The following is a 13,196-nucleotide window of genomic DNA, read 5'->3' as shown; positions in this document are numbered from 1 at the left end:
TCACCTCCACCGCCCCCCTCACTGGCTGCAGAAAGAGAGCAGCCGACCCCTGCTTGCTTCTCAGTCTCTGTCGCCGCTGTGAAAATCGTCGTCGGCCACATTTGCTCTCAGAAAGTGATTCAAAATGACAATGAAACTGGCTTATTGGGATATTCGTGGGGTAAGTTCATTGCAAATAAACTCGCACCTGTGTTTCTGCAGCGCTGTACGTTAACGGCTGTTAACTGGTTTTGCTGGAGTCACCGACCGTTGCTTTTAAAACTCTTTGTATTTACCACCTAACGTTACTGGTGTTTAAGTGTTTAATGCGTAACGTTAATGTGTTTTACAATCATTTAAAATGTAGTGTTTACTGAGCGTCGCTCGGTGAAATGTTATGTAACTGCGAAATAGCCGGGCGGCACGTGTTTAAACTGTTAACATCATAAAGAGACGGTAGTAACGACTTCAAATATAGCTACTAAAGCTAATGTAACGTTAACTGTTAGCGGTTATCGTACGTGTGCTACTGTTTTTACTTTTTTAGCTGCAATCCCAAAATGAGCGACGGTGAAAGTGCTGTAAAGTCAGGAGCGAGATACCTGTTTTAAATGTGCTTATTCATTGAGTAGCAAATTATGTAAAATGGCAGAAAGCGGCGATTTTAACACCGTCTCTCAATCGGTCACCGATCATTACAGACCGCTGCACACACACAGTTAAATTACTACTGAAGGTAAAGGTTGAAGTCTTTTAAATGGTTAACTACACTGCCTTGCATAATAAACCCCCATACACCCCCTCTGGTCTTTTCCACATTTTGTCATGTGGCAACCTAAAATTAAAATGGATTTCATTGGGGTTGTATCAGGTAATGGACCAACACAAAATAATCCATAATTTTGAAGCGGGGAGGGATTTTTATTTACAAATAAAAAATCTGAAAAATGTTGAGTACATATGTATTCACCCCCTTTGCTGTGAAACTTCATCAATCGTAAACTGAATATCGATTATTGATGTTGGCTGGGACAAAATAAGACATTGTTGAGGACGTTTCCTCAGGCTTTGAGAAACAGTGATCGTCATTTGATTAAGTCAAATGATTAAATCGTTATTGAGAAAATAACTGAAAGATGAATCGATGATGAAAATATTTGCGGTGCTCGTTCTTTGTAAAAATGCATTCTTCTGTTTAACCAGAGCAAATGTAAGGCTTCAGAAGGCAGAGTTAGACAAATGAACATCGTCCTAAGTTGCAGTTTTATTCGTTTTCTAAAGAATATTTCTCTGATAAGACGATAACTTTGGAATGATGTACATCTGTCCTTAAAATCCTCATAAAAAAATAAATTCAGGGTTAATATGAGTTATCTGTAAGTCATCACAAGGGGAAAACAACTGTGCAATGTCCACATGTACACTGCGGACCTTTTTTAATGTGTTTTTTAAAAGCTGTAAAATCAACAACCTCTCCCATCTCTTATCTCAGCTTGCCCAGCCAATCCGTCTGCTGATGGAGTACACTGGCACCAAGTATGAAGACAAGTTTTATGTCTGTGGTGAAGGTAAATATCACTTGTTCAATCAACAGATAAACAAGCACAAGCTTCCATATAACACACCCTCTTCATTCATGTAACCCTCTTTTCTCTCACACAGCTCCCAACTTTGATAAGAGCTGCTGGTTTGATGAAAAACCAAACCTTGGAATGGACTTTCCCAATGTGAGTGAGTTTAACATGTTAATATTGATTTAATTGTAAAGCAGGCAAGTTTAAAACATCAACTAATTGTGATTAATGTCTCACCATAGCTGCCCTACTTGGAGGATGGAGACAGAAAGATAGTGCAGAGCAACGCTATCCTGAGATACATCGCTCGTAAGCACAATATGTGTAAGTATAGTGTGTTTTTAATGTATTCTGCTCCTTTTCTTCAATAAATGGTGCATATATTATTTTTTTAATGCACTTAAGTATTTTTATGTGAACATCAGTGGTTGCGTTTTATGGTCTCCTTTAAATAAAGGGACCATAATTATACAGAAATTCCAGGTTTCAGATTTAGTATCATAAGTCTTCATTTCCTGAGAGTCTCAATAGATCTCATTTGATCACAGGTGGAGAGACCGAGGACGAGAAGGTTCGCGTCGACATCATGGAGAACCAGGCCATGGACTTCAGAAACGGCTTTGTGAGGTTGTGCTACGCAGACTTTGTGAGTAACAAGTTAATTGTTAACTTTAATTAAATCATAAAGCTATTAAACTCCACTAATGTCACCCTTGTTTCTCTGACATCAGGACAGGATAAAGCCAGGCTACCTCGAGATGCTGCCAGGCGTACTGAAGCAGTTCTCAAATTTCTTGGGCGACAGGAAGTGGTTTGCTGGTGACAAGGTATTTCACCTCTCAAACATGTTGGACACAGTCCATTTTTAAAAGTTTTTAAAGCTGAAAATTACACACATTTGACATATTATGGCCTTATAAAGCTGATATGACAAACATGTTAGTAGACATTTACACAAGGAGCAACAATAGCATTCACATTTAGAATCGTGTTTTGCGGAAAATAACTGTCTTTAGCTGCTAAATGCTCCATTATGTTTAGTCCCTAACGCTGTACATCAGTTGTTTGGTGCTGGGCAGGTAGCATTCAGTAGATTTGTCAAAGCTTTTTTGCTTAAAACAGCTTCCTGATGTTGCTAGAAATGTGTTTAATTAGAGCTGACGAGGTGAGACTGAAGTAAACTGTGAATTTGCAGGCCAGAAATCCAAAACAAAGAGCTAAAACAGGTCATAAACCTCCACAGCAAGCTACCAGCGACCCCTTCATTACATGTAGGGTTGCAACTAATGATTATTTTCATTATCGATTAATATACCTATTATTTTCTTGATTAATCCATTGTTTTTGTGGCTTGTAAATTAGGAAGAGTGTCCATTCCAAGTTCCCAGTGATCAGTGTTGCTCATAAAAACCAGTGAATTTTTGCCCCAGAAATTGCTGAAATGATTATTCGATCATCAAAATCATTGCTGATTAATTGGACTAATCGACTCACATATTTGTCATTTGACTGACATAAATATAAAACTATTGATTAGTTCTAGTTTGAGCTTTTATTTTGCTTTCAACATATTTGTTTTATATAACGTTTCTTTACAACAGATCACTTTTGTGGACTTCCTTATGTACGAGCTGCTGGATCAACACAGGATGTTTCGTCCCACATGTCTGGATGACTTCAAGAACCTCAAAGATTTTTTAGACCGTTTTGAGGTGAGAACAGTTTGTCAGACACACAGGACATCCTACAATTACCACCAGAAGTTATAGACAGGAAATGAAAAGTCCTGCACTCAAGTATCTTGTTTTTTTTCCTCTGCGTTGTTGTGACTGTCTGATGTCTGTGAGTAAATGTTGTGTATGTGGAGTTGTTCCTGTTTCAATGACTTGTTAAAATATGATATCGTCACAGGCTCTGGAGAAGATTGCTGCCTACATGAAGTCAAACAGATTCATGAAGACTCCTGTCAACAACAAGATGGCCAAATGGGGAAACAAGAAAGAGTAAAGAACAACGTATAAAACATTAGAGAAGTTATAGAAAAGTCACAAATGCAACTGAGTCAGTAACTTGTAAATTCAGGACTAGAGAAAAGTTTTCCTGTACCATATTTGTCTTTTTATAAACTGTTGTTTGTCCTTAAATCATGTTATACCCCCAAAACATTTACATGCCGACTCTAAAACCAGTTTTAGTTCCACCATAATTGTATACAAAAAGTAGCAAGTTTGTACTGATATTATGAAGAAACTTTAATTTGACTTAAAGCACTTAATTTACTTGTAACATTTGAAACATTTTTTTTGACAGATTAAAGTAAATCTTGTTCTGACTGTACTGTTTCTCTCTATTTGGGACTCAATTTCAACACCGATTTCTGTACAATAAATGACATTTAAGAATGAATTAAGAGAAAATATAATGTGGGATATAAGTTAATGCAGCAGGAGAGAATGTAGTTATAAAAACGAAAATATGTTTGATTGAACAAAGGTCTACATACATTTTTATTTAACTGCAGTTCAGAAAACTATACACAATTTACTTGAAATAATTAGAGGAACTATAAGTTATATTACAGTTAAAATTAATTTCTAATTCAATTTGCTGCTGGTGATAAATTTTACTACATATAGTAATTAGTAGTAATTCACTAAGAAATCAGCACTTGATGCAGTTTCATTTATATCATCAACACAAGATAATTTATGACATAATTAATTAGACAAAAAAATCCAGATGTTGATCTCGATGAAATTGAAGAGAAAAGAAACTGAAGGCGTTGAGCAGTGACGTTGATCTTTAGTAGCGGCTGGTGTACGGGCCTGGCGGCTCACTGGCAAGCTGTAGGGAACAGGGTGAAAGATCACTGATGTGTTGCAGTCAGGTGGGTGTGGGTGTGTGTGTGTGTGTGTGTGTGGGCGCACATCACATGGTACAATACTTACAGCAATGGCTGTCTTAACAGCCTGAAGCTGGAAGAAGACTTTGCCTCCCTCTTCTGGACAAACAGTCCTTATTTCATCCTTCGTCATCCCCAGAAGCAGCTGACCAGTCAGCACTCCGAGGCTGGTGACAGTGCTGCTCAAGAAAAACAATATTTTACCTCATCATCCAGTACATGACAAACACATTTACAGTACAAACATCTCTTATGTCCCTTGTCTCCCTGTGGATCATATCACTCACATTTTGGAGAAACCTCTGTACTCCAGCCAGGCTCTGACCTCTGCGGATGTGGAGGCCATGTCCAGAGTCACGGGGCCACGAGAGTCTCGCTGTGAGGTGGAGGTAAAGGAATAAAATGTCACTTGAAAAATCTGTTAAATACGTCTCTCAGCAGAGCTACAGTTTGTGTCACGTAGCTCACCAGATCGTTTATGGGCCCTGCGCTGTTCATCGGCTCCAGAACGTTCTGAGGAACGTTGCCTTCCTCACCACGAGTGTTACGTACAAGCCACCACTGCTTTGATTTCTGAATCACCTGTAAAAAGTCCAGGAAAAGAAGCAAACATCTCAACTATTGACAGTAACAACAGCTCCAATGTGTGTGACAGCTATGATTGTGACTGTGGTAAATATACAAACAGGTTTAAACTGAGTGTGTAAAGTGCAACATGTGAAGATTTAAGTCCGGATCAGATGTCGGCTGGACTCCGTCATCAGGTGGAAGCATTTCAGAAGCAGCTTGTTTTTACTGCCAGATTTAGTGTTTTGTTGTATTTTTCTGCCTGTCACAGAATTTTAACTCTTTATCTACTGGAAATTTAAAATTATAGGCAATAAATTAACCTCTAAGGAGAAAGCACCAATATTAACACTCAGTGATGTATATTTCATTGGTAATGGTCTATGGCCTACAATTGTACATCTGGTGGACATAATGACACATTGGCTACAAAGGTTGAAAAGACTCAGCTGTTGTGATGGGTGTAACATCTGTAGTCTGTTTTTCTTTCTTTTGGAGTAGAAAAGCTTCTTTTACATTTTTCTAATTGGTTCATTACAGTTAAGTCAAGTGGACTTTAGGACCAAAGTTTGGTAACCATCATGAAACATCAGAGATTATCAGTGAGGGGGAAGGTCTCGAGAACAAATCCAAGTGAATCCAACAGAAACTTCAGGTCCTGTTCACTTTTGACTGGTTTAAAGTCTGGACCATTAACTGCTCCAGACATGCCAATGTGCAACATCTGAGAGCAAACCATTGAAAATCATATATATTTAGAAGTACAAGCACTTGTACTGTTGCACTGAACAAATTAATGTAACAATCAACCCTCACTTGGACAAAAACAAAGATGATACTTGTATTTTTGTCTTCTCACCTCAACCACCTCTCCCTTCATGATGCTGAGCTCTCGGTTGTTCCTGGCCATGAAGTCATAAATGACACGCATCGGCAGGGGTGGCTCAGTGGAGCTGGAACAGCACACGCACGTTTAGTTACAACAACGCACATGACCAGAATAAATACACAGCGAGCACAGATTAAAGAAATGTTTGCCACAAATATCATAAAGCCACATTCACTGCAGTGTAATAATGCTTACCGGGATAGCGGTGGTGCACCCCCCCACTGACTGTTGCCCACAGGCTGTAGAAGACAAAATGATATAATTAAATAAATACATCACTGGCTTGTGATAATGGCCTCACTGGAGATGTTAGTTGTCTCATGTTGCTTTGAAAACTTGCATATTAAAAGGTACCGATTGCCAGATGGTGGCAGTGATTATAACTGCGATTAAAAGATCCTTAATCACAAACTCTTGACAGTTACCACATGGGGAAACTAATTTAACAGCTGTGTTGTTGTGACAGGTTTCTAATCTCATTACTACAACATAAATACAGCACCAGACATATTACTGTCGCAATGACAGCCATTTGTTGAATCTCTAAATTAAAGGTGAGTTATTGTGTCACTTGGTTTTATACCTCTTGCATCCCTCTGGGCGGGTAACTCTGACTGTCGTTTATCTGTCCGTTGGGTCGGTCAGGCGGGAAGCGCTGGCTGTTGCTCCTGCTCATTGGACCGTTCCGGTAAGGGAGCGGGGAGGGCAGGCGTGGCGGGGCGGGAGGCTGCCAGCCATCATAGAACTCGGGAATGTAAGGTGGGACATCATCATCCGGCCATCTTGATCTGTGAATTGACAGGAGGGCAGAAAACTGACGAGTAAGTCAAAATAGGAAAGGAACAGACATTTTGTTCACACACACACTTCTCCATATGAACATTGAAAGAGGTTTTCCTCACTGTAATCATTCCTCTTGTCCATACTGACTATTAGAAGACCCCCTTCCAATGCGTTTTCAGTGATGGGGACAAAATCCACATTCCTCATTTTGATCAAACATGTATGTAAATGTTGAATGTTAAATCTAAAGTTAATATGAAGCTTCAGACGTCCGAGTGAGTCAAATAAAGTGGATATCTTCCACATTTACAGTGACTTTTTAGCATCAAATTCCCTCTCTGTGTTTCCCTGTTGAGCTGCAGTGGAAGGATTGTAACAAAAACAGGAAAATTTGGCACTAGGAATACAGTAACTTTGAAAGATATCATCTTCATTTGACTAATAGTGAGGGCTGATATTAGCTTCAGACAAACTTTTAAATACATTTTTGCACAGAAGGAGGACTGTGGATTTTGGCCTCCATCACTGACATTGTAAGTGCATTATGAAGGGATCTTCTAATGGTCAGTATGAACAGGAGGAATGATTACAGCAAGAAACACTATTTCATTGTTTATTTGGGCATCTGAATATTGTTTTATTCTTTAATATCACTTTCTATCAAGGCACCTTTATAAGAGATTTGGAAACTGGAATAAATGAATAGTTCAAGATTTTGGGAAATACGCTTATTCACTTTTCTGGCGAGAGTTAGATGATACCGCTCTCATGTCTGGACGATAAATATTATGGGTAAATGCTAGATTGGATCAGCTGGAGGGATGAACTGTCGTGAGTGCAGTTAGGGTTAAGGGTTAAGGTTAGGGTTAACGTACAAATCGCACAATAGTTTCACAAATTGTCCCTCCGGCTGCTCTAATCTAGCACCAACCTGAGTCAGAAGACATTACGATGTTACCACAAGATTGGAAGCAAGGAGACAACAGCTAACCTGTCCAAAGATAACACCTCTAAAACTCACTGATTGACTAATTATTCTTCATAGATGTTCAAAAAAACAAAGTTTAAAAATGTTACAGTGTTAGAGGGTTTCATGCTGGAGTATTTCCTGATCAGGCAGAATGACTTAATCAGTCCACTGGTTGCCTGGCAATGACCTCCTGATAGTCATCAGATTGCTTTTTTAACCTTTGGACAGAACCAGGCTAGCTGTTTCCCCCTGTTTTCAGTCTTTATGCTAAGCTAAGCTAACCAGCTGCTGGCTGTAGCTTCATATTTAAACTGACAGTGAATAAGTACATTCTCCAAAACTTACTTCTTAAAGGGCTTATTAATTATTATTAATAAATAGTTTACTAATTCTGTATTGATCAGCAAGAACTTTTTTAAAATAATTTTTGGGTTGCCAGGTTTGTGAAAAAAATTCTTTGACTGATGTTTATCCTTTCTCTAATGTAGCTATAAATGTTGGGGGTACATTGATCAATGGGTTTCTCTTCTGTTAGTATGTTATTAATAAAGTTTTTTTTTTACAAGTCTTTAGTTGTAAATGTAAATAAATGGATTCTAGTCCAGATTCTCAACAGCCTCTTCCCACAAATTAGCTGTTGATCCACTGAAGAACTTCACAAGTGTCCTGCTGGAGGAGGATAAACATCAACATGGCAACCCAAACACTATATTTGTAAATTGCTTTATTAATGGTTTATAACTGTTCTATAAAGCATTAGCAAATTCATTAACCACTAGTTAATAAAATGTATATATTGATTTATTTATTAGTATTTGAAATGAATATATCATTCACAGCATTTCCTTGTTTTCCAATGTCAAACTTTGAGTTCTCAAGTACAAATTACCATTTTAAAACTGAAATTAGCAGTAATTTCAGATTTAACAGAAAAAAAATTCTACATTTTTTTCTACATGTTTTCCATGTTTTTTTTTTCCATATGTCATGCGTTAACTCAGACTTTTCTTTACATATCAACAAACAGACACACTACTCCCCATGTGAGGGTGTGTCAGGACAGTGACAGGTGCACTTACAATTGGAGGGCTGTATACCAGAAGGTTAAAAGCTTTATAAAAGGATTAAGGTGTGAGGATTGTAAAAGCCGCCCTACCTGGGGACGTTCCAGCAGTCTCCCAGAGACCTCCACATTTGGTCCTCATTCGGGTCAACGACCTGAGCCAGCAACCGCATGGCCATCTCTGTCAGCAGGGGAGAGAGCACAGTGGGAGGCAGGTCTGCAGGATACTGAGGCAAGATCTGTGGGGAAAAAATGGAGGAATTATTCACTGTCACAACTGAAAAATATGAATTCACTTAGTGTAGCAGCCAAAAACTGTAATCTAGATTCAGCCAGTCAAAAATAAAAATAAGTTCAGAAGAGCTCACCGAGCCTAAACTACTAAAGAAGATGTGGACATAGTCAGGAGCACTGGGATTGGTCAGTTCCCCATCCAGCAGACCCTGTAATATAAAAAACACTGTTTTTAAGTCACTGCACAAACCACTCTGGTCAATATGAAATATGTAGGGACATTTAAGTGTTTACCAGCAGATTGAATCCATATTTGATTTTCTGAAGATAGGCGTAATATTCCTCCAAAGGTGGCAGACTAACAGCTGTTAAAGATAAGATAATGTCAAATATTAATTAGACATGAATATCTACGTTATCAGTATGTCTGTAGTCCTGTAGGAGGCTATTCAGATAATGCAGATAATTACTGCTATTACATGTGCCCACAGAAGATAAACTGGAACAAGATATTACCATTTCGTTTAGATTTTTTCCTCTGAAACAGCTTTTTGTTTTTGCTCTTGTCTTCTTGCTGTGAAGGTGCGTTTGATGCAGCCGACACTTTGTCCATGAAGATCTCCAAATCATTTAAAATGTGGTTTAAAATGTCCTGTGAAAAGCATGGGACAAAACATATTATATATACACATAATAAAACATATTCAGTGGCACATGGGAGCTTTCAGAACAAATAAACAAATTAATAACATAATGTTCATGATAATTAATTTATTACAAATATAGACAGTTTAATTGCAGCACTGACCGTGTTCCTCGCAGTGTCTGTCTGCTCAGGTGGCAGAGCGAGCTCTGGGCTACTCTGTAGTTCATGAAGATCAGGATAGTTCAGTAGTTCTTCTTGTGGGGTGAAGACCCGTGGAGGAGGCATATTTTCTAAATGGAAACCAAGAAAAGACTTTGTATGTAAATACTGATTTGACTGCACTTGTTGTTGACACAATATAAAACACACTGGAAAGAGTTTATTGCTGAACTCGGCTTATTTGTGGAGAAAACATCCATAAACTGTTGTAGCAGTCAGTTCTTGGATGAGAGATGTTTTTCATGTGTTTCCGATGGATCAGTCCAAGCTTTACCTGGTTCTCTGTTGTTGCCCCACTGTGGGGCCAGGTGGTCCGGTGGTGGCAGGTTCCTTTCTTGCTGCATAGGATGAGGTCCAGCCTGTCGGAAACTTGAACCTGAAGTATGTTGCCCTATGATATTCTCAAGATTACTCCTGTAAACATCAACAGAAACAAACGGACAGCAGTTAAATCATTTTACTGGTTGATTTCTCAGCTCATCCTAATGACTGTTTGGACTTTATTTGTAAGTTTTGAGCTGTATGTACCTGATGTCTGGCTGCTCCCTGCGTGGTTCCACATGATCACCTCCTTTTTTGATGATCTTATCCAGATCGCTCTTGATGAGCTCCGCCTGGTAAAAACAGACATGCTTTGAATCTAACTCCCACATGACCACAGCAAAAAGCTACATCACTGTTATGAAATACTGAGGCTGCCCTCGAGTTTACACCTCAATATAACAAACACATCCCCTCTTTCTCTGGAGGCTTTCAGAAAGTCGTAGCAGGTCCAAGTTAAGAGATCACTGAGGTTTCTGGTGAAATGCGACTCACCCCGGTCTCCTCACACTGGAACATGAAGACCTGATGGATGCGTTTGCTGCGTTCCTGCACAGTTATTGTCAGCAGAGAGTTGTAGGCGCAGCTGTCCAACACAGCTTTGGTTTTTTGGATGCTACTCAAAGGCAGCAACTCCAGCTCTGCCTTTAAAATCACATTGAATGGGACAAAAAACGGGTTTATGAAAGTAAATGTGAGAATACACACAGTTAAACATGAATACACAAAGCTTCAACGTACAGTACTAGTCAGGAAAACGCTTTGACTGGTACTGTCTATAGAAAAGTGGAGCGAGGAGCCTGAAAAAAATGGTGATGAAACTGAGAATAAATGTGCTGCAGATTTATTCAGTACTGAATGAAAATGAATGCAGATAATATAATGAAAAATAAAGGAGTTTTTGTATACTGTAAAGCTTATTGAACTCTGTAAGGACCCTCATGATTTTTCCCTTCATCTACACACTGAACATTATGTTTGGAGTATCTCATATTTTTGTGAATACACACAACTAAGCAGAACTCTTTTCTAGAAAAGATCATAGTTAAAACAGTTGTGGTTGTGCATTTTCACATGATGCTTCACTCACAGCCCCTGGAATAATCAAATATGGTCGTCATGTTTGGGTATAGTATCTAGCACCAAATTTAAAAGTTGTCTTCACGTGTTTTAGCTAGAAACGACTACTAACTTTGGTCTCAATGTCACTGAGCATCAAATATCCTCCCTGAACCTCCATGATCATCTGCTGGGGCCACAAACGACCTTTGGCATCCAGCCTCTTCAGCTTGGCCACACAGTCGTCCACCGTCCTCATCTCCTGGCCGTCCAGGTCACAGGTGAACAGATGCTGTGGGGTCAATGTGGAGAGTCATGAATGAAGAGAGCTATAGGTTGTACTGTGTGTCTCCATAATGTAGATTTCATACTCATTTACCTCCACTCTGACTTGAAAGTTGTCAGAATTTCTGTTCAGCGACTCAGAGTACTCCTTTCTCTGCACTGATGTAAAGAACGTGTCATTAAAAGAGAGAAACACATTTTGTTTTCACTAAAATGAAAATATAATCAGACAGGAGGTGTTTTTTTTTTAATGTCTGAACATACTGTATATGGATCTGCCACTGGGCCTGGACATGTTGTTTCTCTGCAGTGGAGCACCCTTGAGGTCATCCTGTTGGAAACCCCGCCTCTGCTGAGGGAGGTCTTCTTGTGAGAAACCCCTGCAGTATAATAAAAGAGTACTTCTCAAACTGGAGAAATGGGTCTCATTGATGGGCTGTCGCCAGCCTAGGACACTACATGTTAATATAATAATCAGCAGCAGAACAGTGGTTTGAAGATAAATGATTTACAGTCAAGCTCAAATGAGATGCACGGTTACCACAACACAATAGAGCTTTATCTTGACAACGTGTGTGGAGTGTTGTAAAAATCTTATATTTGTGCTGAAAGGTTTAACCATATTGATATGAGTGACTAAACATGAAAATAAAATGACTGACCCTGGGGAATAAGAGAAGGGAGCGCTGTTTCCAAACATTTTCCAAATACAAAATGTCTGAGAATGAAATCTCTGGATTGGCAAGAATCACTCAGAAGCCACTTCGCGCCAACCTGTAAGAATATGATTCAGCAAAGTAACACCTCATTACTTATTCTTCATATTATACCAGGACAGATGATTGTTTAGATACTCTCTTGACATAATGTACAAAGTATTTGTTCACCCAGTTTAGCCAATTCAGGATTTAGACAGCTTCAAATGCCAAGAGGAACATTACAAAGCACTTAAAGTGAAATGCTCAGTTAATGGCTTACATAATATATTGTAATTCAAGGTTTAAATTAACAAACACTTAATTATTAATCCGTCTTGGAGGCTTTACCTCTAGACTGGACTTAGGTCAGTATAAAAGGAGTTTTGAAGCTGATCAAACACCGGCCCTTATTCAACAAGATGTGAAAGAATACAAACTTTACTTCTATGTATTTTACATTAAAGGCTTAACTTCAATCTGTCACGTACCTCCTGGATTGAGCGAAGAATATAAGAGGAGCTTTTCCTGTCAACAATCCTTTCTGGAAAAGCAAACACATTTCCATATCTAAGCAGGATATAACGCCTCCACCAGTCAGGATGTTATTTTACCTCCTTAAATTATAACCTCAGTCGTTTCTTTATTCATTACCTGTCAGCTCTGCTTCAGTGTCATTGTTCCTTTCCTTCAAACAGATTTTCTACTGAGGCCAGTCATAGCAGAAAGCACCTGTTCCTCACACAGCTTACAGAGAAAATTCCCTTGACTTCCTGCTCGAAAGCACCAGGATCAAAGTGCAACAATCTGATGGGAGTGACGAAGGAGGAGGGTGGGTCTGACTTGTCATTTAGAGGATAAGTGTTTGAGGTATGGTGGAGAACAGCAAATCTCTGGCTCATTATGAGTCCAAAGGTTCAGGAATGCTTCACAGTATCTCCTTTAGAGTGATCAAAGGTCTCAAGTGCTCCAGAAGAGGCTCTTCAGCAACTTTGGCAAGCGTAATCTAT

The 13,196-nt window shown here is 39.0% G+C and overlaps 2 protein-coding genes across 2 annotated transcripts; one reads left to right on the top strand and one right to left on the bottom strand.

The window, feature by feature from the left end:
* On the top strand, nt 1-3,890 carry LOC137184397 (glutathione S-transferase Mu 4-like). Its single transcript, XM_067592035.1, has 8 exons — nt 1-160; nt 1,472-1,547; nt 1,642-1,706; nt 1,796-1,877; nt 2,102-2,199; nt 2,285-2,380; nt 3,155-3,265; nt 3,465-3,890. The coding sequence occupies exons 1-8, from the start codon at nt 125-127 to the stop codon at nt 3,558-3,560; spliced, it is 660 nt and encodes a 219-aa protein (XP_067448136.1). The 5' UTR covers nt 1-124; the 3' UTR covers nt 3,561-3,890.
* Nucleotides 3,891-4,005: 115 nt separating this feature from the next.
* On the bottom strand, nt 4,006-12,979 carry eps8l3b (EPS8 signaling adaptor L3b). The gene is made up of 21 exons (XM_067592031.1): nt 12,841-12,979; nt 12,678-12,730; nt 12,154-12,265; nt 11,756-11,871; nt 11,586-11,650; nt 11,340-11,498; nt 10,643-10,792; nt 10,355-10,440; nt 10,101-10,240; nt 9,770-9,897; nt 9,478-9,613; nt 9,256-9,326; nt 9,096-9,170; nt 8,821-8,966; nt 6,495-6,699; nt 6,107-6,150; nt 5,882-5,975; nt 4,924-5,037; nt 4,743-4,831; nt 4,502-4,634; nt 4,006-4,397 (listed from the first exon to the last, which is right to left on the bottom strand). The coding sequence occupies exons 3-21, from the start codon at nt 12,189-12,191 to the stop codon at nt 4,356-4,358; spliced, it is 2,031 nt and encodes a 676-aa protein (XP_067448132.1). The 5' UTR covers nt 12,192-12,265; nt 12,678-12,730; nt 12,841-12,979; the 3' UTR covers nt 4,006-4,355.
* Between the last annotated feature and the right edge of the window lie 217 nt (nt 12,980-13,196).

The sequence above is a fragment of the Thunnus thynnus genome, chromosome 6, assembly GCF_963924715.1.
Source record: "Thunnus thynnus chromosome 6, fThuThy2.1, whole genome shotgun sequence".
NCBI lineage: Eukaryota > Metazoa > Chordata > Actinopteri > Scombriformes > Scombridae > Thunnus > Thunnus thynnus.
This window is presented reverse-complemented; position numbering and strand designations above follow the sequence as displayed.

What these genes read in the sequence shown, in the direction of transcription:
- LOC137184397 (XM_067592035.1), top strand. Translation starts at nt 125, where the DNA reads ATGACAATGAAACTGGCTTATTGGGATATTCGTGGG. An exon ending in GGTTGTGCTACGCAGACTTT is followed by an intron (nt 2,200 to 2,284) that starts GTGAGTAACAAG and finishes CTCTGACATCAG; the next exon opens with GACAGGATAAAGCCAGGCTA. An exon ending in AGTGGTTTGCTGGTGACAAG is followed by an intron (nt 2,381 to 3,154) that starts GTATTTCACCTC and finishes TCTTTACAACAG; the next exon opens with ATCACTTTTGTGGACTTCCT.
- eps8l3b (XM_067592031.1), bottom strand. Translation starts at nt 12,191, where the DNA reads ATGTTTGGAAACAGCGCTCCCTTCTCTTATTCCCCAGG. An exon ending in AGGGAGCAGCCAGACATCAG is followed by an intron (nt 10,241 to 10,354) that starts GTACATACAGCT and finishes TGATGTTTACAG; the next exon opens with GAGTAATCTTGAGAATATCA. An exon ending in GGGCAACAACAGAGAACCAG is followed by an intron (nt 9,898 to 10,100) that starts GTAAAGCTTGGA and finishes GTTTCCATTTAG; the next exon opens with AAAATATGCCTCCTCCACGG.